Source organism: Spodoptera frugiperda, chromosome 24, assembly GCF_023101765.2.
Source record: "Spodoptera frugiperda isolate SF20-4 chromosome 24, AGI-APGP_CSIRO_Sfru_2.0, whole genome shotgun sequence".
Taxonomy (NCBI): Eukaryota; Metazoa; Arthropoda; class Insecta; order Lepidoptera; family Noctuidae; genus Spodoptera; species Spodoptera frugiperda.
This window is the reverse complement of record NC_064235.1, coordinates 3,756,782-3,779,282: the sequence shown is the minus strand read 5'-3', so window position 1 is coordinate 3,779,282 and position 22,501 is coordinate 3,756,782. Positions and strand designations below refer to the sequence as shown.

At 39.7% G+C, this 22,501-nt stretch overlaps 1 protein-coding gene across 2 annotated transcripts in view; it reads right to left on the bottom strand.

The window, feature by feature from the left end:
* Positions 1–3,013: 3,013 nt before the first annotated feature.
* LOC118278756 (phenoloxidase-activating factor 2) overlaps positions 3,014–22,501 on the bottom strand; it is a 29,496-nt gene continuing 10,008 nt past the window's right edge. Inside the window, exons 3-10 of one of the 2 annotated variants that reach the window (XM_035598092.2) lie at positions 21,577–21,700; positions 20,888–20,996; positions 8,234–8,343; positions 7,611–7,640; positions 6,297–6,526; positions 5,610–5,794; positions 4,488–4,652; positions 3,014–3,553 (exon numbers count right to left, since the gene is read on the bottom strand). In XM_035598092.2, coding sequence (XP_035453985.1) covers positions 3,392–3,553; positions 4,488–4,652; positions 5,610–5,794; positions 6,297–6,526; positions 7,611–7,640; positions 8,234–8,343; positions 20,888–20,996; positions 21,577–21,700 — 1,115 coding nt within the window. In that variant the 3' untranslated portion in view covers positions 3,014–3,391. The remainder of the gene's footprint in view (positions 3,554–4,487; positions 4,653–5,609; positions 5,795–6,296; positions 6,527–7,610; positions 7,641–8,233; positions 8,344–20,887; positions 20,997–21,576; positions 21,701–22,501) is intronic. The other variant, XM_035598096.2, reaches the window with a different exon arrangement.

Here is a 22,501-nt window from a genome sequence, read left to right as displayed (position 1 = left end):
TCTCTTTAAATAAGACGATTTACGTCGTACTGCCAGCAGTACGGCTCGTGGTCGTAACTACCGTGCGGCAGCAGTCCGGCACCAACCGTCTAAATTGAAAGCGCCCTTACGTTGGCCGGAGATCGTCGTGCGATCCCCGACGCCCATCGCGAGGAAACCTTATGAGTCATAAGGTATATATGACCAATTATAAGTTATTTCAATTTTTAGGGTACCGTAGCCAAATGGCAAAAAACGGAACCCTTATAGATTCGTCATGTCTGTCTGTCTGTCTGTCCGTCCGTATGTCACAGCCATTTATTTCCGAAACTGTTGGGCCTACATAGTTGAAACTTTGTAGGATGATGTATTTCGGTAACCGCTATTCGAATTTTGAATAAAAATTATAAAGGGGGGCACTCCATACATGGAACTGATTCATAAAAAAATTTTTTTCAGCTAACATATCCGTAATGGAATTCTATGGATAGGTCTTTAAAAAAGATATTAAGGTTCCTAAAACCAGTTTTCGTCAAAATCAATCGTTTGAAAGTTAGACGCCTCCAAAGTGGAAAAATGAGTGTCCCCCTCTAACTTTTAAAATAAGAGAGTGAGAAATCTAAAAAGAATATATGCTGTAGACCTCAATGGAAACTACCAACGAAAATTAGTTTGAACGAGATATCATTATTAGTTTTTAAGAAATAAAACATTTTCAAAAATCGCAAATATAACATTGTCGTTCATACAAACAGTATGCAAAACCAAGTTATTTTATAACTTTGATATTATGTCATCTACTTGCTGCTACGAAACCCTTCATGGGCGAGTCCGACTCGCACTTGGCCTGTTTTTTTCTAATTATTTCGCCAATCCGCGTTGAGCAAGCGTGCTGGTTAATTCTCAAGCTACCATGTAAGAGGCCTTTGGTCAGCAATGGCCAGTTATATACTGTTGATGTTATTTGGTTAATTACATAGTGGGTTTTGGATGGAGATATGAATGGGTCATCTACACGGTTGGCGCAGTGGTTGGGTGATCGGCTGCTGTACAACGTGTCGCGGATTCGATTCTATTTTCATTGCTTTTTCTGAGTAAAATGACTCTTATTAGCCCGGAGTCAGGAAGCTGCGGACTACCTAGCGGGTTTACCGGGGCTCCGGCTCAAAAAGCAGGAGTAGGAACGGGGTGGTTTTAGTCAGTAAGAGACTGACACTCCCTATCGCCTCGCTCAAGGCGGGAGAAGTCATTGGATGATTTTGCGCCCTCAAAAAAAGCCCGGAGTCAGGAAGTTAAACGGTTTTTCACCACCGTGTCTCGGAAAGCACGTCAAGCCGTTGGTCCTGCGTCTGCCCTTGACTGACTGCACGGTTGGTGCAGTGGTTGAACAACTAGTTGCTGTGCAACGCAACGCACAGCAAGTCTGCGTGATCCACAAATTGTGTAAACGCAGCTCCCTCTACACAGGAAAAAATCATTAAACAAAAAGTCTCTCCGGTCGTGTCGATCTGCCGTCCCATCAGGTTTAGAGAGTGAGGGAACAGAGAATGCACCTGTATTTGCGCACACACTAATGTGCACTATAATATCTCCTGCGTAGTAGGGTAGTCTAGTTAGACAGATTGGCCACCGTGATAAAAATCTATCGGGAAATTTATATAAGTTGTACTAAAAGTATCTGCCACGACTTTAATGGGAGGTAGTGTTGTGTTTGAAGATTACAATAGTGAGTATAAATTATTACTGCTTCGTTGGTCGAGTGGTCGCAAGTGCGACTACCGAACAAGGGGTCTCGGGTTCGATTCCCGGGTCGGGCAAAATATTACTGGGGTGTTTTCGATTTTTCGAAAATTTCTCAATAGTAGCACGGAGTCTGGAATTGTGTCCAGTATATGGCAATAGGCTCACCCCCTATTACGTGGGACTTATAACACAAATGGTGAAAAGTGGGTGTACATTGTATAGCGACATTCCAGACTCCATGCTACTACTAGGAATGAAAAACCGAAATAAGCCCAGTAATACTTTGCCCGACCCGGGAATCGAACCCGAGACCTCTTGTCGAGACACGAGGCAGTCCGACGTTCCGTAATGTGCACCTCTGCCTACCTCTTTGGGAATAAAAGGCGTGATATTCTCCTTTCATACAAAAAATCTACGTGTGAGTTTGTTATGAAAGAGCTATCTCTTTCACTGTCTCTGTCACATCGTGCATATTTGTGAACCACTTTATACAGAGTAGAGTCAATGTTTATTTAACTTCTTTATGTTCTCAAATTGAATTAACTGGTCCGGGGTACGAAATTTCTTCACTATTGTAATCTTCGAACACAACACTACCTCCCATTAAAGCCGTGGCAGATACTTTTAGAACACACTATATTCATAAAGGGGTATAAATAAAATAAATTTTAGTTCTTAAAATATATTATTTATTTATTTTTTCTTAAAAACATTGAGTAGACAGACAGACAAGACAAAATCTCATTAGGTAACTTTAATGTTTAAGTTCAATACTTGAATTAAACTTAGACACTAAAACAGTATTTTATTTTCATTAAACCAAATATATAAAGAAACATAATAAAGCAAGGGAGTATATAAAAAACATCACATAATATTTTTGTTTGTATAATAGAAAAAACATAAAATTTTATTTGTCAAAAATGTCAGTACTTAGAAAAATTATTTTGAGCATGTAACATTACTTTAAATGACAGTAAGAAACAAAATGGCGGATTTTTGACAATCGTGAGATATGGAGGGCAAATAGCAATGGCTTTAAGAAATATAGCAGTATTTAGGTAGTATTTAGATAATTAATTATTATGTTATCGGCTTACTCACGTAACTGTTTGACGAGGAACTCGACTAGTTTCAAGGCATGCTAGAGGCTCATATTCATGAGCAGCATTCCGCGACACACTGTCTCGAGCCTCTAGCATGGCTTGTAACTAGTCGAGTTCCTCGTCAAACAGTTACGTGAGTAAGCCGATAACATAATAATTAATTTAGTATGTCTCATGAAAGTTACAATAAAATTATAGTATTTAGATAGAAATAAAATAAATCTATTTATTTAGTATTTTAGGTTAAAAACCAACCCGCATTGAGCAAGCGTGGTGATTAATGCTCAAACCTTCTCTGTCTGAGAAGAGGCCTTTGGTCAGCAATGGCCACTTATAGGCTGTTGATGTGAGGTTAAAAAAGGTGATAAAAAATTCAATGAAACGACAGACAGATCTATCTCTATATATAAAAATCAATTGCTGTTCATTGGTCTCACTAAAACTCGAGAACGGTTCAATAGATTTGGCAAATTTTGGTCTTGAGAAGTCCAGGAAAGCTTTTAAAAGGCACATTTTCTTTGTAAAAATCCGCCATTTTGTGTCTATAAAACGTCAAGAATGCTTTAGTAAGTGTATGTTTTGGGATCGTATCCTTTGCCGACCACCTTGTCATCGATCCAGTCTCGCAGGACGGAGACATCTACGTAGACGCCTGGAGTTCCATCTTCACCGCATCCGATACCCCAGGCTACAATACCGCTTTGAACATAACGGTCTTTTTCATACTGGAAATAGAGGAAGAATGGTTAATAAATATATGAGTCTCATTGAGGGGATAATTCTAAAGGGTAGAACAGAAACTGAGAGAAATTGTAATAATACTTTGCTTGAACCGAGAATCCATATAAAGCCAGAGGCCCAACTATCCCCCTTCCCAATTTTCCTAATTCCCGATTCCCCAACAACACTTTAATCCCTAACCCCTAAATGGCCTCCGGTAAACCGGAGGCCCAATTACCACCCTTCCCAATCCTCAAAAAACCCTTAAATTCCTAACCCCCAAAATGCCGGCAACGCACTTGTAACGCCCCTGGTATTTCAAGTGTCCATGGACGGCGGCGATTGCTTACCATCAAGTGATCCATCAGCTCGTTTACCGGCTTATACCATAAAAAAGCACAGAAATCCTAACAAAAACTAATGTAGGTCCTTTAACACATTGAACGCCGTGGTGGTCACGAGGATTTGCCTTCAACAGTTTTCTATTGGCAGTCAAAGACTTACAAATCTCAACGGATCTTGGCACTACGAACTACGTGCAGAAGGCTGCGCAATAAGTATTTTTTAGAACCAAATGGTGGCATGAGGCGAGGTGCGGGGGTCTAGGCTAGAGATTGACCATTTCTAAATACAATTGACCCTTTACACCAGAAACCCCAACAAACACTAATGGTAGGTCCTTTAACACATTGAACGCCGTGGTGGTCACCGGTGACCGACGTTAGCGGAGGATTTGCCTTCAACAGGGGCCTTAGTCTGCTATTACAATTGGGTCAGAATGGTCGATCATTGATCAGTGCAAGAGGGACGAAGCATACAACCTACATAGCTCCGTCCCTCTTGCACTGATCAATGATCGACCATTCTGACCACTCTGACTAAGGCCCCAGTTCTCTATTGGCAGTCAAAGACTTAAACAACTCTTTCAGTCCAACTTACCTCAATAGGGCAGGACAGGGGAGAGCCGCCGTCTCCCTTGCAGGTATCCTTGCCTGGTTCTCCTCCCGCGCACATGAATGAGGAGTGGAGCTGGAAGAACCTCCCTAGACGAGTCTTCCTCAGAGCTGTCTGGCATTTGTCGTGTTTTACTACTGGTAACTCGATCTGAAAGGGAGATTACTGAAGTTACAGGCGTGATTTCTTATTTTAGCTTTTATTTTGGGATAATTACATTATGTTAAAGGTGTCAAAACCGTCAAAATATAAGTTTATGACTGCCTCGTTGCCCGAGTGATTGCACATGGGACTGCCAGTCAAAGGGTCTAGGGTTCGATTCCCGGGTCGGGCGAAGTAATGCTTTTAAATTTTTCAAAAATCTAGCAAAAAAATTCTAGTAGTAGCAAGAAGTCCCATACGGAGAATGTGTACCCATATTTTCGCCATTTGAGTTATAAGTCCCATGTAATAGGGGGTGAGCCTATTGCCATATACTGGGCACAATTCCAGACTCTGTGCTAATACTGAGAAATTTTCGAAAAACCGAAAAAAATCCAGTAATACTTTGGCTAACACGGGAGTCGAACCCGAGTTCTCCTGCCCGGCGGTGGCAATTACGAAAAATAAACTCAAAAGTGTTTTAAGTGTGCGAGAGCCATGCTTCAGAAAACCGACTTGAAACTACGCTTGCGTTGTGTTTCGTTGTGTGAGTGAGGTTACCAGAGGCCCAATTCCCCCTTCCCAATCTTTCCAATCCCCGATTCTCTAACAACAACCCTTAAATTCCTAACTCCCAAAAGGCCGGCAATAGACTTGTAACGCCTCTTGTGTTTTAAGTGTTACGACACGTAATGCCGCTATACAATGTCTACCCACTTTTCACCATTTGTGTTTTAAGTCAGAAATTTTCGAAAAGCCCAAAAAGCCCAGTAATACTTTGCCCGACACGGGAATCGAACCCGAGACCCCTTGACCGGCAGCTCGACCAACGAGGCAGTCACAGCTAAAATAAAACCTCAAAAAATGACAATTTTGACCTATGATAAATAAGGTTATCAAATGATATTTATTTTGCAAATAGGTTACAATGTAACTCTTTTACACGTCAAAACCTGAATCGCTTACCTTTTTCAGAATGACTTGGTAGCGTCCCTCCTTGCCGAATTTATCTTTCCCCCACCCGGTGGCGAAGCACCGTGTACCATCGTCCTGGCGTTGTTTGGGGGGCGGCAGGCACGCTACTCCTACGTTGGGAGCCAAGTCCACTGGCTGAGCCAGGAATAGTACCGCGATGTCATAGAAGAGGTTTCCTGGAATAGATTTAAAGTATTTAATTATAAATCACACTTAATACGAGTGTTATAAATGTGAAAGTTTGTTTGGATGTTTGGATGTTTGTCCGTCAATCACGCTGAAACTACTGAACGGATTTTTATGAAATTTGGTATACAGACAGGGTATGAGCTGACAACCCTTAAATTCCTAACCCCCAAAAGGCCGCTAACGCTCTGGTATTTCAGGTCTCTACGGGCGGCGGCGATTGCTTACCATCAGGTGACCGGCTTATACCATAAAAAAACACACATAGCGCGTCCCAGACAACAGGGGGCCTACTCCCGTTCTCGAAAGTGAAGTTTCGTTTAATCTTCGGCCGTATTTGTTCATTTTTGTTCACGAAAGTTCGCAATAAATACAACTGTAGTATGCAAACTGCGAAGTTTTTTCGTTCATTTGTTGAATTAGAGTAGGCCTCCAGTCTTGGATCCCGCAACGAAATAGATCGGAAGATATTATTAGAGGAGAAATTCTTACCTTTATTAAAATCTTTATGAATAACAGTAGAAGCGACATCCCTGTCTTGGAACGGGTAGATCTCCTTAGTGCTCTGTGTGTCCCACTCTCCAGCCCTGATCCTCAATGCTTTGGCACTGGCGACGTAGTGAGCGGCTGTGAGCACTACGCTGGGGTGGATCAGGGATCCACCGCCGACGTACACGTTGAGTTTCTGACCTTCAGGCTCATTTTCATTTACTGGTTCGATTCTGGGGAGGAAATTGGATTGTTTTAATATGGATGGTAGTTTCAAGTTGCCAGATCGGCAGACCTAAAAGCCGGACAGGCCAGCTGCTTGGCCAGACATGTGAGAAAAAAGGCCGGACAAGATTGAGAATTTCGCGACTTATTATTAATAGGACAGAAAAAGGAATGTAAAAACCAAGCTATTTTATGTTTACCATAAACCCAACAAAAGCCGGACACCATCAGAATACTATTAATTTTGACCGGACACGCAATCAAAAAGCCTGACCATGTCCGGCTTTATCCGGACGCCGAAGTCATTGTGGAAGGCCTATGTATGTTCAGTAGTGGCAGTAGCAGGAGGCTTTTGGTGCGGTTAAAAAGTGATTTGACAACTTAAGAAAGCTTTGGTTTATACTGGCATTTATCTGTTGTGCCGTGGATGCCATTTTAGAAATTTAATATGCTTTTAGAGACATAGATATTTAAATATTATATCAAACCCAGTTCAGCTAGGCTATTCTGGCGATAACTGTCAATTTGAAGTCATTGGTCAAAATAATTCTCGCAACTTCGAAGAAGATCGAAGTGTTCACTTTGATCATTTGTTATTGTGATAAAAATAAAATTAATTAGATTACAAAAAAAGTTTCTTTGGGAAAGTTATTTGTAATCATGAGCATAATCACGTGTTTAAATATCGTTCACTAATTACTAGTCACCTTATATACGAGTTTAATAGGTCAGCGTTTAGACACTTTGATTACCTATTTTTACTTTTGGTAATTTTGGCCATTTTTGCCACTATCTCGCCTTGCATATGGGAAGTCATTCTACTCATAAAAGGTGGGGAGAGGTTTTTTTAATTAAGTTACAAGATCTAAAGTGAATCGTTTACAAATACAAACCATATTTCTGAAACTTAAAATTGAGTATTCATATGAAAACCATACAGTAAAAGGCACATTGATCAACTAACTACAATCATTCATAGGTGTATTTAAAAAGAAACTACAGTGATATATCATACATGTTGGAAAGAGACAACGCTATAAAGTATACATGTGCTAGAAGGAGAGAGCACTCTTGTTTTCACACTATACTCACGCTCCTATATCACCGCCGCCCGTCGGTACACTGCAAGAGAATTCTAATAAAGAAAACCGCATCGTATTTTGTCCAGACGTTTTGGAGATGATGACACATAGACAAGTGCACATTATCCGTGATCTACTTGAACTCACTTGGGAAATTTTTTTGCAAGACATTTTAATGATAACCAAAATAAATATATTAGGTGTTCTAAAAGTATCTGCCACGGCTTTAATGGGAGGTAGTGTTGTGTTTGAAGATTACAATAGTGAAGAAATTTCGTACCCCGGACCAGTTAATTCAATTTGAGAACATAAAGAAGTTAAATAAACATTGACTCTACTCTGTTTATACAGAGTAAAGTCAATGTTTGTCCGTGTTCGTGGTTCACAAATACGCACGATGCGTCGCTTCGTCTTCGCGTCAATTGTTTGTATTGACGAAGCGACAGACTGCCACACTCAGAGTCATTTAATGGTTACTTAACCCAGTCTTTAGCAATTGTTTTCGATACAAAATCGTTACTAAGGAATAGTTTAAGTAATCATTAAATATCTTTAAGTGCGACAGAACGACAGTGAAAGAAAAGCCGTGGCAGATACTTTTAGAACACCTTATATTAACCTAAAAAAACTTACTTAAGAATAGCCACCATCCATGGGAACTCTCCAAACTTGGTCTCCCCGTTGGCCTCACCAGTTGTTCGGAGATCAGCTCCATCAGGGTTCGCCCAACCACATCCTTCACGCTGTAACAATGAGATGGATCTATTTAGTAAGAGATAGATATAGAATCACGTAGAAGACCATAGGCGTAGCCAGGTTTTAGTTTCGGGAGGGGTTCAAGAAAGACGACAAAAAAAAAAACAATTTATGTAATATGTAATAAACAGATTCATAGGTAGTCATAGAGACCTTAGCCAAACAGGATGTACTAACAGGGGGTGTAACTAGAAAAATAACGCTCTGTAATGTCTAGGTACGCATTTTTCGGGGGGGGTGGGGTTGAACCCCCAAAACCCCCTGGCTACGTCTATGCTTAGGAGACCTATTGGTACCTTGGCAAGAAAGGTCCAATTTTTTTTTTGTAAAGTGGGTGCCAAAAAGAACAATCCAGGGTGCCTACTCCGGTTCTCAAATCCAAAGTTTCGTTTAATCTTCGGCCGTAGGTTTTATTGATTTACTAATAGAATTACCTACTTGAAATAACGTTTTATTTTTAATTTCATATCAAAACCTATTTATTTATCTTCATTTCATTCGTTCATTTTTGTTCACGAAAGTTCGCAATAAATAGAATTGTAGTATGTACAATCTGCGAAGTTTTTTCGTTCGTTCATTGAATTAGAGTTGACCTCCAGAGATGTGGTATGCTACGTTGCTGTTTTTTACATTTGATGGGTCTACGTTTGACCGCTTTCTCACCTGATGGTAAGTGATGATGTGGCCTACGATGGAGCACGTCTGCCCATAAGCAATCGGACTTTGAAGATACCCAGGTTATACCCATCAGGAAATACAGACATTTTAGCGTTTGGCTTCCACCAATCATATTCATTGGTACACACAGCTTAGCACTGGTGAAAATGGACACAGTTAAGCTACGTTTTTTATATGGAAATATGTGCTATGGCTGGGTGCAATGGTCTTCCCTACTATCGATACATCGTATACTCGAGCTGCGCATCTTCCTTGCACTGCTACATAGCTCAGTATCAGTGAAAACGGTCACATAGTTTCACAACTTAGCTATTACATCTTTCTAGCATAGCTACATAGGAAATCTCTGGTGGAAAAGCACCCATATGATGAACAATCGACATGTCACCACTCACGACGTCTCACATTTACAGCCTTGGCCAAAAGTATTGAGCACCTTACAAATTTCGCTCGATCACGGTAAGTATGGCAGAAAACTAAATCTACTGTTGAAGTATTTGTTTGTCGGCTATCTACAAAGATTTAAAAACAATGATTTATGCCGTAGCTAGGAATAAAACACCTAGGTGTAACAAAAGGTGATTTTTGCAATGTTTGTATTTATTTATCAGTTCGCTACCATCGCTCGTTTTGACAACATCCCGTGATCCAGGTGCGTTTTTGGTATTTTATCTCAAAGTTATAAGTATTATCGTTGTAATATGCCAAAACGAAACGAACTTTCTTCAGAAAATCGAGTGGAGGTACAGCTTCTGCATGAGCAAGGGAAATCACAAGTAGAGATTTCCAAAACTGTGAAATGTTCGCGCCGATCCTTGCAATTTGTTATTCAGCGATTCTATGCTATCCGATCACATCAAAATATACCAAAAACAGGGCGCAAACGCATCACCACAGACCGTCAGGATCATCAGTTACCGAGAGAGTCGTTAAAAAATAGGAAAAAATGATCTTCAGAGCTCGCTGCTGAGTTGTCAGAACAAAATAAGGTATCAATTTCTGCTCGAACTACTTGTTGAAGACTTCAGGAAGTTGATCCGAAAGGTTGTGACGCTAGGAAGAAGCCATGGCTCCCGACAGCAACAAAAAAAATTGGTATAAATGGGCCTTACAACACCGAACTTTCACCACTGCAGAGTGGTCAAATTATGTATGGTCAGACGAATCTAACTTAGAGGTAAGTAACTATATTTAATGCCCTAATAAAATAATAATATAAAATGGTTTAAAATCCAAACGCATAGATGAAGTTCTTTTGTTTTCCGGAACTCAATATTTTTCTCTTTATAGCAGATTTTTGGTACCCCTGTTGTGACCTCTGTACGTCGCCGGGTGGGCGAAGATTTTAATCCAGAGTGTGTGGTACCAACCGTAAAACATGGTGGCGGTAGCATAATGGTCTGGGGTTGCATGACCGATTCTGGAGTTGGCGAATTGTTCGTGTGAGAGGGCCGCATGGACTCTTCTAAGTACATAAATTTACTAGAAACTGCGTGCCTGCCTTCATTCACGAAACTTTTCGGCAACAGGAACATGGATATTGGTAAATTCCAGCAGGATAACGCACCTTGCCACAAATCTGCCCGCACTATGGCATGATTCCGGGAAAATAACGTAGAGCTTCTTGACTGGCCTGCCCAGTCGCCAGATCTAAACCCCATAGAATATTTATGGGTTTTAGTAAAGCGCAGAGGTAGGCGCCACACAATTAACAACAGAGAAGATTTGAAACGGCACCTATGCCTACAATAGAACGCGATTACTGCTAAAGACTGTAAAAATCTTGTTAGCTCTATACCAAAAAACAATAATTAAGCAAATTAAGGCAAAGGGTGGACTTACAAAATATTCATTTTCAATTAATAAATAGTAAAATAAACATATAAAAAACATTTTGTTTTGTTTCTATTTGATATTTCGCATAAAACTCAAAGATTTCATGGGTGCTCAATACTTTTGGCCAAGGCTGTATAAAAAACTAGTAAATACTTAAAAGTATGGCACCTGGATCAACCAGTTTATAATTTAAACTAGCTTTCCGCCCGCGGCTTCGCCCACGTGTAATTCGGTTATATATAGCGTTTTTTAATGATCTCGACAGGGCTTTTTCTTCCCCAGGCTGGTTCCACACACAATTTACAGGCAATACGTTTTTGACAATTTCATAGATCTGTTTAAGTATTTGCGTCTGATAGTCATCATCCCATGTGAATGAGCTGATGATGGAAGGTACAACTCCTCAACGGTTAGGAGTTGAAAGAAAATTCTTACGAAGTTATACGTACATGTGAGGCTATTAGGTTGACCTGATAATAAAAAGTAAATCTCATTAACGTTAAGAATTTAGGTGAAAATGGATGCGGACAAATTTCGTCTCTTCACTTGTTTCCTTTTAGCTGTTTGTATGGGTAGTGTTAACACAAAATAGGGATTTAAAGGCGTGATGTTATTAATGTTATGCATGTATGTACATAATTATGTATGTTAAAGAGACGACTGAAAGTTGTCATACAAAGTCTTTTTTTAAGGATGGGAAATCATCAAATGACCTCTCCCGCTCTGGGTGGAACGGAAGGGAGTGTCAGACTTTTACTGACTAAAACCCACCTCGTTCCTTCAGTTGCCCTTGCGTTCCGGGGCCACGGTATCTCGTTAGAACTTTCCCGCAGCCCCGGCTCAGTTTATCCCGTTTCCCCCCCTTGGGGGTTGACATTACAAAAATCCCTTCTTAGTGCTCACTTATGTTACAAAAGGAACCTCTGTTCAAAATCTCAGACTCCTAAACCGAGCGGTTTCGGCTGTGCGTTAATAAATCAGTCACCCAATCGCACCCCTAAATCACGATTGGAGGGTAGTTTGAAAAAACTTATAATGTCAAACATATTTACTTGCCTATGTACGTGTTCATGCCAAGTTTCAAGTTTATAAACCCAAGGAATAAGATTTTTCATAGAAACGTTTTTACCCCTTTTCCCCCCTTGGGGTTGAATTTCCAAAAATCCTTTCTTAGTGCTCCCCTACATATGCCAAGGAACCTACATTCCAAATTTCAGCTGTCTACGACCAGTAGTTTCGACTGTGCGTTGTCTGTCAGTCAGTCAGTCAGTCACTCAGTAACGGAAGAGTTTTATATATATATGTCGGAGAACAGTTCGTGAACACACTTAAGACGACCGCTGCCAGCCCCTTTTCCATGAATCACTTCAAAATCAATTGGTTTAGTTTTAAGTTCTCACCAAATTGTAAAGATAGTGTGATCGACACATGTTAAGTACGTAAGACAAAAAACAGTTAAGGGCTGCGACCCTGCAAAGAGTGTGGTTTTTTAGGGACGCTATAGGACCCAGCCGATACGAGGAAGGGTCAGACAGACATTCCTTCATGGGACACGGTTGCGCGATCACGCTCATCTCTTAAGACAATCCTAATTGTAAACTAGTGTAGTATTAACAACTTTTGTAAAACCTTACTTTACGGTATTGACTGTTATCATTGCGAATACAATATTGTAATAAACATGGACAAACATTGTAGTTCTCATTACTACCGATTATTACCGCGACGACACCCCGACTCCGTCATCAAAATCAATTGGTTTAGTTTTAAGTTCTCACCAAATTGTAAAGATAGTGTGATCGACACATGTTAAGTACGTAAGACAAAAAAACAGTTAAGGGCTGCGACCCTGCAAAGAGTGTGGTTTTTTTAGGGACGCTATAGGACCCAGCCGATACGAGGAAGGGTCAGACGGACATTCCTTCATGGGACACGGTTGCGCGATCACGCTCATCTCTTAAGACAATCCTAATTGTAAACTAGTGTAGTATTAACAACTTTTGTAAAAGCTTACTTTACGTTATTGACTGTTATCATTGCGAATACAATATTGTAATAAACATGGACAAACAATGTAGTTCTCATTACTACCGATTATTACCGCGACGACACCCCGACTCCGTCATATAGATTAATAATGATGCATCTAACCGGTCTACCGATGCGGTGTGACAAGATATAATTATAATAGAATTCAAGATGATATCCAATTAAATTACTCTTCTGTTCGTAACGCAAAAATAATGTTTCTTTGTTATTGTATAACCCGGTCAACGAGCAGACGGATCACCTGATGGTAAGCAATCGCCGCCGCCCATGGACACTTGAAACACTAGAGGCGTTACAAGTGCGTCGCCGGCCTTTTGCGGGTTAGAAATTTAACGGTTGTTGGGGAATCGGGATTGGGAAGTTTGGGAATGGGGTGATTGGGCTTCCGGTAATCTCTTAACAATTTATACAATGGATTGCCTTTTAATTTTTTATGGAGATTTTTAATTTTCATACCCGTCATCATACCTACTTATTTTTTTTGTTCATTACATATTAAATAGATTTTGACGTCTTAAATATTAAAATTTTTCGTGCTCCTAAATTAAAACCACAGAGCCGAATCGTCCGGGCCCCCGGCCCCAAGAGTTAGGGGCCCATCAAAAATAAGTCAAGACAAGAAAATTAATAAAAGTTCCGTCGTACGCCGAATAATTTGCACTACACCGTTTATAAAGTTTACATACACTATAAACCGGTCGATTGAATCATCATATGACCTAGGCTGGTTGTATTTACCTTGAGTAAAGGTTAAGAGCATTGCAATGTAATTATGATGCCATTTTTGGCTACTTTGAATCGATAAGGATTGCGATTTTTGTCTTAATTTTAATTACACTTACAATACTTTGATTTCTAGTTATTATTCCGCTTAGATGTATTATTATGCCGTCGGCAATTGAATGCTCATGCAGCAGAGGTGCAACATAAAACACACACACGACATGCGAAAAACCACTCGTTATATATTTCGCTCTTCCAAGGAGTATCTTCAGGAGATGGCTGGCTGGTGGCTCTGCACACCGCATACTAAAATACATCTAAGTACAAGCTGAATGAAAACTAGAAATCTATTGTGTAGCATGGATTCCCGCAAAGTAACGCCTGATTCTATTGTATACTTTATGTATTCCTTAAACTTTACACACAATGTTTGGTCATCAGAAAAGGAATAGGCTTTAATAGAATAACTTTTAGATATTTACATCTAGTAGTAATTTTTTTTTTTGAGAAATGACAGCTTTCAGGTGTCGGAAGAAGTCACCCTGGAATAGGCGAGGGATTATCTGGCTTATTTCCAGAAACCACCCCTAAAGCTTCCCTTAAGTAAGAACAAACCCCAGAATTAGTAATACTATTAACTAATAACACGAAGTTATCATTCAGGATAACAAGAACAACAACATTATAATAAGTGAGAACAGAGCCGTATTATCCGTTAGTCAAATGCCCAGGGCGCCAGGTTATAGTCCTCTATAACCTGAGCTGTGTAGACTGGGGACTCTAGGCCACCCAGTGACCTCAGAGAAGTCGCTGGCACAGTGGTCACGTGCTGCCGTGCAACTTGCACGTGCACAGTGAGGTTCATAGGAGACGCACGTTTCCCTAGGGATGTGCTGTAACAGGCGTTGCACCTTGGGGACTCCGAAGCAAGTATACTAAGAGGCCATCGGGGTGGTTTTAGTAAAGCAAAAATCTCACACTTTTATCCCCAAGAAGCGAGGCCTTATGAAGGTTTCCCCCGACAAAAAAAAAGGCTACAGAGACACGCGTGCCCATAGAGTGCTAACGACAAAAAAGTTAGGACCGTCTCAGGGTTAGTATTTTCCAAACAATAAAAGAAATAATTCCCAAGAAGTAAAGCCAAGAGACGTTGAAGACCATTTCTCTAAACTCTGAAGGAAGCGAAGTGTCCATTAAACGGAAAAAGAAATCCTAAAATTCCATTTCAAAAGAAATACGAAAGGCCAGACAAGAAAGTAAAATAAAAAACTAAAATATAGCACCAGAATGCATTCCTCGTCCTTCCGGCAGGAGACCTGTTAAACAAGCAACCGTGTTAAAACATATAAATATTGCAACGCAACGCCTTTTATCCCCGAAGGGGTAGGCAGAGGTGCACATTACGGCACGTAAGGTTGCCGGTGGATGGGCAACTGGCTGCCGTGCAACGTGTAGCGTTTTCGATTCCCGCACGAAGCGATTCCTTGTGTGATCCACAAATTGTTGTTTCGGGTTTGGGTATCATGTGTATGTTTGTTTGTAAACGCACGCGCGACACAGGAGAAAATCCTATTTTTTTTATAACGTCACGCCTTTAATCCCTGAAGGGGTAGGCAGAGGCACACATTATGGCGCATAATGCCAATGTACACCCACATTTAACAATTTATGTTGTAAGTCCCATGTAATCTTTTGGGTCGGGCGAAGGTTTACTGAGAAAATCCTAACGCTTTAAAAAAACAATGTCCGCGGGAACGTGGACGAAACCACTGGCAGAAGCTAATGGAACATAGAATTATCCTTATTTTTGTACGCAATAAAAATATTCCTTAAGTTATAACCAGAATTGTGACAGAACTTGTTATTCATCATACGAGAGATACGTACGTTGGTCATTGAAGGTAATTGGTACAATACAATATGTATAGCAGGGTTTTCCTCAACACTTTGTAGAAATGAGTGAATACTGATTTAACTTTCGTGCCCTTGGCTCAGATTATTTTAGGAAAAGTGTATTTAAACTATAAAATTAATTGCTGTTCATTAGTCTCACGGCTGGATTGATTTGGCAAATTTTGGTCTTGAATTATTTGTGGAAGTCCAGGGAAGGTTTAAAAGGTGAGAAAAAAAAAGGGTGTGTATGTCAGCTAGTCACCGTCCCGCCTTTTATCCCCGTAGGGGTAGACAGTGGTGCTCATTACGGCACGTAATGCCGCTATACAATATACACCCACTTTTCACCATTTGGGTTATAAGTCCGTGCCAGTAATACTTTGCTGGGAATCGAACCCGAGACCCCTTGACCGGCAGTCGCACTTGCGGCCACTTGACCATTGAGGCAGTCGGAGCAGTGTTATTAGTTTATTTTGTGAATGAGGCAGTCAAGACAAAATAGAAATCACATTGTGTCACTCTTAAAAGTCAAACCCCAATAAATGTGTATTCATAATACTTATTTATAATTAACTAGCGACCCGAATATATTATGCATGTATTATACATATATGTAAACCTTCCTCTTGAATCACTCTATCTATTAAAAAATAAATAAATTAAAAAAATTAAAAAACCCGACTGCATAAAAAAACACTTTAAATAAAAACTGAAAAGTAAAAAACAAGCTTAGTCTAAAAGTGTAGATAGCAATGCTATTACCACAAAATTAAATAATTTCATAAACAATACACAAAAAATAATAATCTTATGCGAAACATAATTGAGTGCAACAGTCGGGACCCATATTGAATGATTTTAATCTAGTTTATTTAATGGGTCCCGACTGTTACACTCAATTATGTTTCGCATAAGATTATTATTTTTTGTGTATTGTTTATGAAATTATTTAATTTTGTGGTAATAGCATTGCTATCTACACTTTTAGACTAAGCTTGTTTGTTTACTTTTCAGTTTTTATTTAAAGTGTTTTTTTATGCAGTCGGGTTTTTTAATTTTTTTAATTTATTTATTTTTATTTAACACTTTTTAGTTAGTTATAATACGGCTATGTGTTTCTCAAGATTTCACCCGCGACACGAAACGACAGTTCAGAAACCGCTAGTCAATCGCGTCGCGTAGTACCTATACGAGTATTTAGTTTGGATAATAAAGAACCTAATTGCACATAGTATTTTTTTTTCTATATGTCAGTGATATACCATTTTGGAATCCTCATGATGAGCTCTTTAATTTGATACCCATATTGTAGCAAATAAAAAAATTTTTTTTTTTTTTACTTCTATCTAGGGCGCCTCACGGCCGCCATGTTGGTTTTTGTTTTACGTCACATATCTAAGAACACTTGGGTAATTAAGACGAATCCAACGATGCCCTGATTGTCGAAATCCATCAAGCCGTTTCGAAGAAATGAGGTAATAAAGAATATTAGGCTCATACATACAAGATACGCGCGAAAAACATAACCCTTCCTTGGCAGTCGGGTAAAAAAACCCGCATCAAAATCCGTTGCGTAGATTTAAGCTTACAAAGGGACATAGGGACAGAGAAAGCGACTTTGTTTTATACTATGTAGTGATATATAGATTATTAATAACATCCGATATCTTCTTGTCCGTACAAGAAACATAAAATACTCAAAACCTATTTTGATTTCATAACAAGTTTAATTTAAAATAACATTGAGAAGGATGCGATCGATTTCTTTTTGTTTGCAAATTGATTTGTGAAACCAGTTTTGGTTTCAAGGAGGTCAGGTCGGGAGTGCGAAATGTAATACATACATATTATATACATAGTAAACACGACCTTCAGAGGAGTCGTTTAAAAAAAATGGCACTGGTCAATATTTTACCGAAATTGTATTTCTTTTGTATCACTTACTAGGTACTGCCCGCGTGGGGCCACGGGCGCATAGAATGGGGACTTTAGGTGCCCATTCAGTGACCTCAGGGAAGACGGTGGCACAGTGGTCACGTGCTGCCGTGCAACGTGCACAGTAAGGCTCATGGGAGACGCACGACGGCGTTGCACCGTGGGGCTCCGGAGCAGGTCTACTAAGAGTTCTCGGGGCTCCTTACAGGTGTAGGGGGTGGCTACCGGGGTGGTTTTAGTGAGGTAAAAATCCCGCACTCCCTAGTGTTTTATCCCCAAATAGCTAGGCGCCTTTTAGCCGTGCCCTCGGATAAAAATTAGCATATGTGTTACTCCAGACCAATCTTCTCAATCCCTGATTTCCCAACAACCCTTATATTCCTAACCCTCAAAAGGCAACGCACTTGTAAAGCTTGTGGTGTTTCGAATGTCCATGTGCTGCTTTCCATCAGGTGATTCGTCTGCTCGTTTATCGGATTATACCATAGCAAAAATCCATGGCGATAAGTAAGATTTTATTTTATTAATTCAGGCACAGAGGTAACAAACAGCTACACAAATGCTAAAATATAGATGTGAGAATATCACCTATGTACCTATAATTCTCTGCCATATGGCTTATAACAAAACATAAACATCTTCATTAAAATAAAACAACATTTATAGGTAAAGCAATAAACACAATTTTTCCTTGTTTTTATATATAATTGTTAATTTAACTTAATTGATTGTTCATAGGTAGTATTATTTATCCTCTTTGAAAATTAATTGAGTATTTTATAAGTTAATCTCTTTATGTATGTCAAATTGGTGCTAAGCATTTGAGGAAATAACAAATTATTGAGGTTAGCTTTATTAATTTGATATAAGCCGGTAAACGAGCAGACGGATCATCTGATGGTAAGCAATCGCCGCCCATGGTTACTCGTAACATCAGAGGCGTTAAAGTGCATTGCCGGCCAGAATTTAAGGGTTGTTGAGGAATCGGTAATTGAGAAGGGGGGCTATTGGACCTCCGGTAACCTCACTCACACAACGCAAGTGTTGTTTCACGTCGGTTTACTGTGAGGCCGTGGTTTCGCCCGAGTGGTCGAGCCGGCCCATTCCTGCCTAAACATGGTACTTCTACGAGATTACTAAAGATTACAGAAGACAGATTACTAACTTATGAATTGTATAATTTTTGTACGTTCTTTCCTTGCACGGGACCACAGGGTCCCGGACCTTTGGAAGGCGTACGAGGAGCCGAAGCCAACTCGCAGAGGCCCGTTGAACAATTTTAATCTATGTGAAATGGGACATCAGCCGGCGATTATCCCTGTATGCACTATGAAAGTGCACCCAAAGACAATCCCGGGCTGATGCAGGACTATTGTGCAGTATGGAAGAAAATGATTGGGGTGTGGGTGGCTAATAGACTGGTATATACAATGTGATAGGGGTGAGACTTCTAACCCGTTAAGGCTGAGTACTACATCTAATTTTATCGACAAAAGTTGGGGGTCGAAGGGGTCGAATCCCCTCCCCATAAAAATTATGGCTATTTTAATATTTTTTTTACTTTTTTTGATATCAAAGGTTGTATGCGTCGTAGAAACAAAAAAAAATGACAAACGGTAGCTAATAACCTTGGCTAACTAATTCATTACTTTTTTCATATGTTTGATAATGTTTTGGTGAGAAAAAAAAATCATTTGTGAATTATTTTTATCGAAAAAAATCACTATTTTTCAATATTTTCAATTAGGGGTTCAACACCCCATATTATTTTTTTTTGTCGATAAAATTAGATGTAGTACTCAGCCTTAACGGGTTAGAAGTCCCACCCCTATCACATTGTATATGTATATGGTGACTATGGAATACTATGGCCCCTGCCCCTGACCAATATTGATACATACGGATAAACAGGCAGGGGGTGACTAGCAAACACAATTAATATTATAATATTTGACCCTGTAATATCGTCTGATATTGATGTTATAACCACTCGAATAAAATACCAAATCTTTTGTTGCCCGTAACGTTCAAATGCAACAAAAAAGGTAAAATAAAAACATGAGTTGAACTTGAAAGGCAATGCAAAGTCATTTTGTATCGTATTCGCTTATAATAAGGTTCCTAATCAAAGCAGCTACTATACATTAACTGGTTTGCTGTTGTTAGTGTGTTAAAAAGACTTCAAACTGCGGTTTGTTTGCATTACTAAGATAATAATTACTTGGTTACTTTATTCAATCTAATAGCATACATTTAAGTGTGGGAGAGCCATGCTTCGGCACAAATGGGCCGGCTCGACCGGAGTGATACCACGGCTTCACAGAAAAACGACGTGAAACAACGCTTGCGCTGTGTGAGTGAGGTTACCGGAGACCCAATTACCCCCTTCCCAATCCCCGATTCCCCAACAACACTTAAATTCCTAACCCCCAAAAGGCCAACAACGCACTTGTAACGCCTCTGGTGTTTCAAGTGTCCATGGGCGGCGGTGATTGCTTACCATCTGCTCGTTTATCAGCTTATAAAAGATACTAATTACTTGGTTACTTTATTCAATCTAATAGAAACCTTACTATCATAGAATACGGTTCAAAGTTACTACAATAGCTTATAAGTATGAATGAATGTAGTTTATTTTTGTAAGCAATCAGTTCCTATTCCAAACTTCATGTTGATATTGCAAATTAAAAGAAAACATACACGTAATAACTGATAATTTAAAATGTTGTGTGAAACAAATCGAACCCGTGTTCTCTTACTCGACTAACAAAACGATACAAGTAGCAAAATACGTAATTTTCTAAACATAATTCATTTGCACCCTAAACTTGTCAGGGGCACCAGAAATATTGAGTACGGCCCTGTAATATCTATGGTGCTGCCTGTAATTGCTCCATACTTTTTAAAAATACCTATTTTAAAATTAGTGATATTATAACCATAGACCTTTTAATTATAAAATAGATGTTATATCAAATATAAAAATAAAAAAAACAGTATTTAATAGAGTGAGAGAGATGGTGGGAGTGACCGGACGCCGCGGAATTATACGCAAATTGTTCTACACTTATGATTAGTTTAGGATACATGGTTACTGGTAATTAGTGAACGATATTTAAACACGTGGTTGTACTCATGATTACGAACCCTATACAGATTCACATCGATCTCGGCCGGTAAGAGATGTCTGATAAGAAACATTAAAAGTAACAAACTAAGAGCTTACAGTCTCTTTTATAGTTTCAAAAATTATTAAAAAAAGACCAATTAATGCTCATGATGAAGATGCTCATTCTGTGACTCGAAACTAGTAAAGCTTTTCTCCATTAATGTACGTGAGTAAACCGTGACTTTTAGTTAATTTAGTATGTCTCACGAAAGTTATAATAAAATAATATATAATCTAAACCATCTTACCTGAGGCTGGTCGGGTTTGGGCTGGGGCTTCACAGGCTGGTCGGGGGGCCTCTTGTCGGGCACCAGGCAGCACGTGTCAATGTACGACGCACAAGGACCGTCGCGCACACTGGACAAACACAAATTGTTGGAGAAAGGAAAACAAATGGTGGAGTGACGATATTTGCAAGGTGACTGGTTGGATGACAAGAGCTGAAGACCGAGCGTGAAATTGGAGAGGTCTATGTCAAGTAGTGGACGAACACGGACTGATGATGATGAATTTATTTTGGAACTTGGAAAGTAACCTCATTTGAACACTTAATTTGACTGATGACTGAACTGAACTGAAGAATAACTGCACGATTGGTGTAGTGACTCAACTGGCAACCGCGCAACATGTAGCGTGTTGGATTCCCGCACGGAGCAACACTTTGTGTGATCCACAAATTGTTGTTTCGGGTCTGGGTGTGATGTTGTGTTTGTAATATTGTATGTTTGTAAACACCCACGACATAGGAAAAAATCGTAATGTGGGGAATGGTAAAAAAAATGTCTCATTGGTACTGTAGTTATTATAATTATAAGTTTTAAATTAAATCTGAATTGAGCAAGCGTGGTGATTAATGCTCAAACCTCATCCGTGCCCTTTGGTAAGTAATGGCCACTTATAGGCTGATGATGATGATGAAAATCAATGTCCTACTCACCGAATATCAATGACGCCGACTCCGTCCGTGATGACGGTGTTGTTGTTCACGTTACAGAGGTAGTAGCTGACGCACTCTCCCTCCTGCCCGTCAGGCAGCTTGCACGACAGGTCCTCATCCTCCGCTGTGGACAAAATTATCCTCAAATTACATTTGACTTTATAACTATATTGTTTTTGTGAAATACATTTATAAACAAAAATTTGTAATAGCTTTGCTATTACATCTGTTACATAGCTAAGCTGTGTCACCGCAAAGGTACATAGGACATCTTTGGTAGAAAAGCATACTGAATTCTTCGTAATAGCAAAGCTATTAAAGATGTAATAGCTAAGCTATAGCTAACACTTAACACCCTTAAGGGTGTTTTTCCAGCAGAGATGTGCTATGCTACGTTGCTGTGGATGCGTTTGGCTTCCACCAATCATATTCATTGGTAGACATAGCTTAGCACTGGTGGAAACGGACTCAGCTAAGCTGACTTCATGCCGCTGTACTGGCTTCAAATAAATCTTTATTGATTATATTGGGTCACCGCTGACTTGTACCGTTCTGGAGTCAGTTACTGGCCCTGTGTAAATCAGCCTTTATACAAAGAGATATAGAACCAGGAAGACAAACGACACACAGATAATAATTGTATTATAACTTTCGTGAGACATACTAAATTAATTATCATGTTTTTTGGCTTACTCACGTAACTGTTTGACGAGGAACTCGTCTAGTTTCAAGCCATGCTCATGAGCAGCATTCCGTTACACACTACGCGGCGAATTCGCGGTGTCAGAATGACTTGAAACTAGTCGAGTTTCTCGTCAAACAGTTGCATTAAGGTAAGCGTCCACATGGTACATCGTATGCATCATTTCGGAACTGCGGACTACCTAGCGGTTGGACCGGGGATCCGGCTCGAAGGACAGAAGTA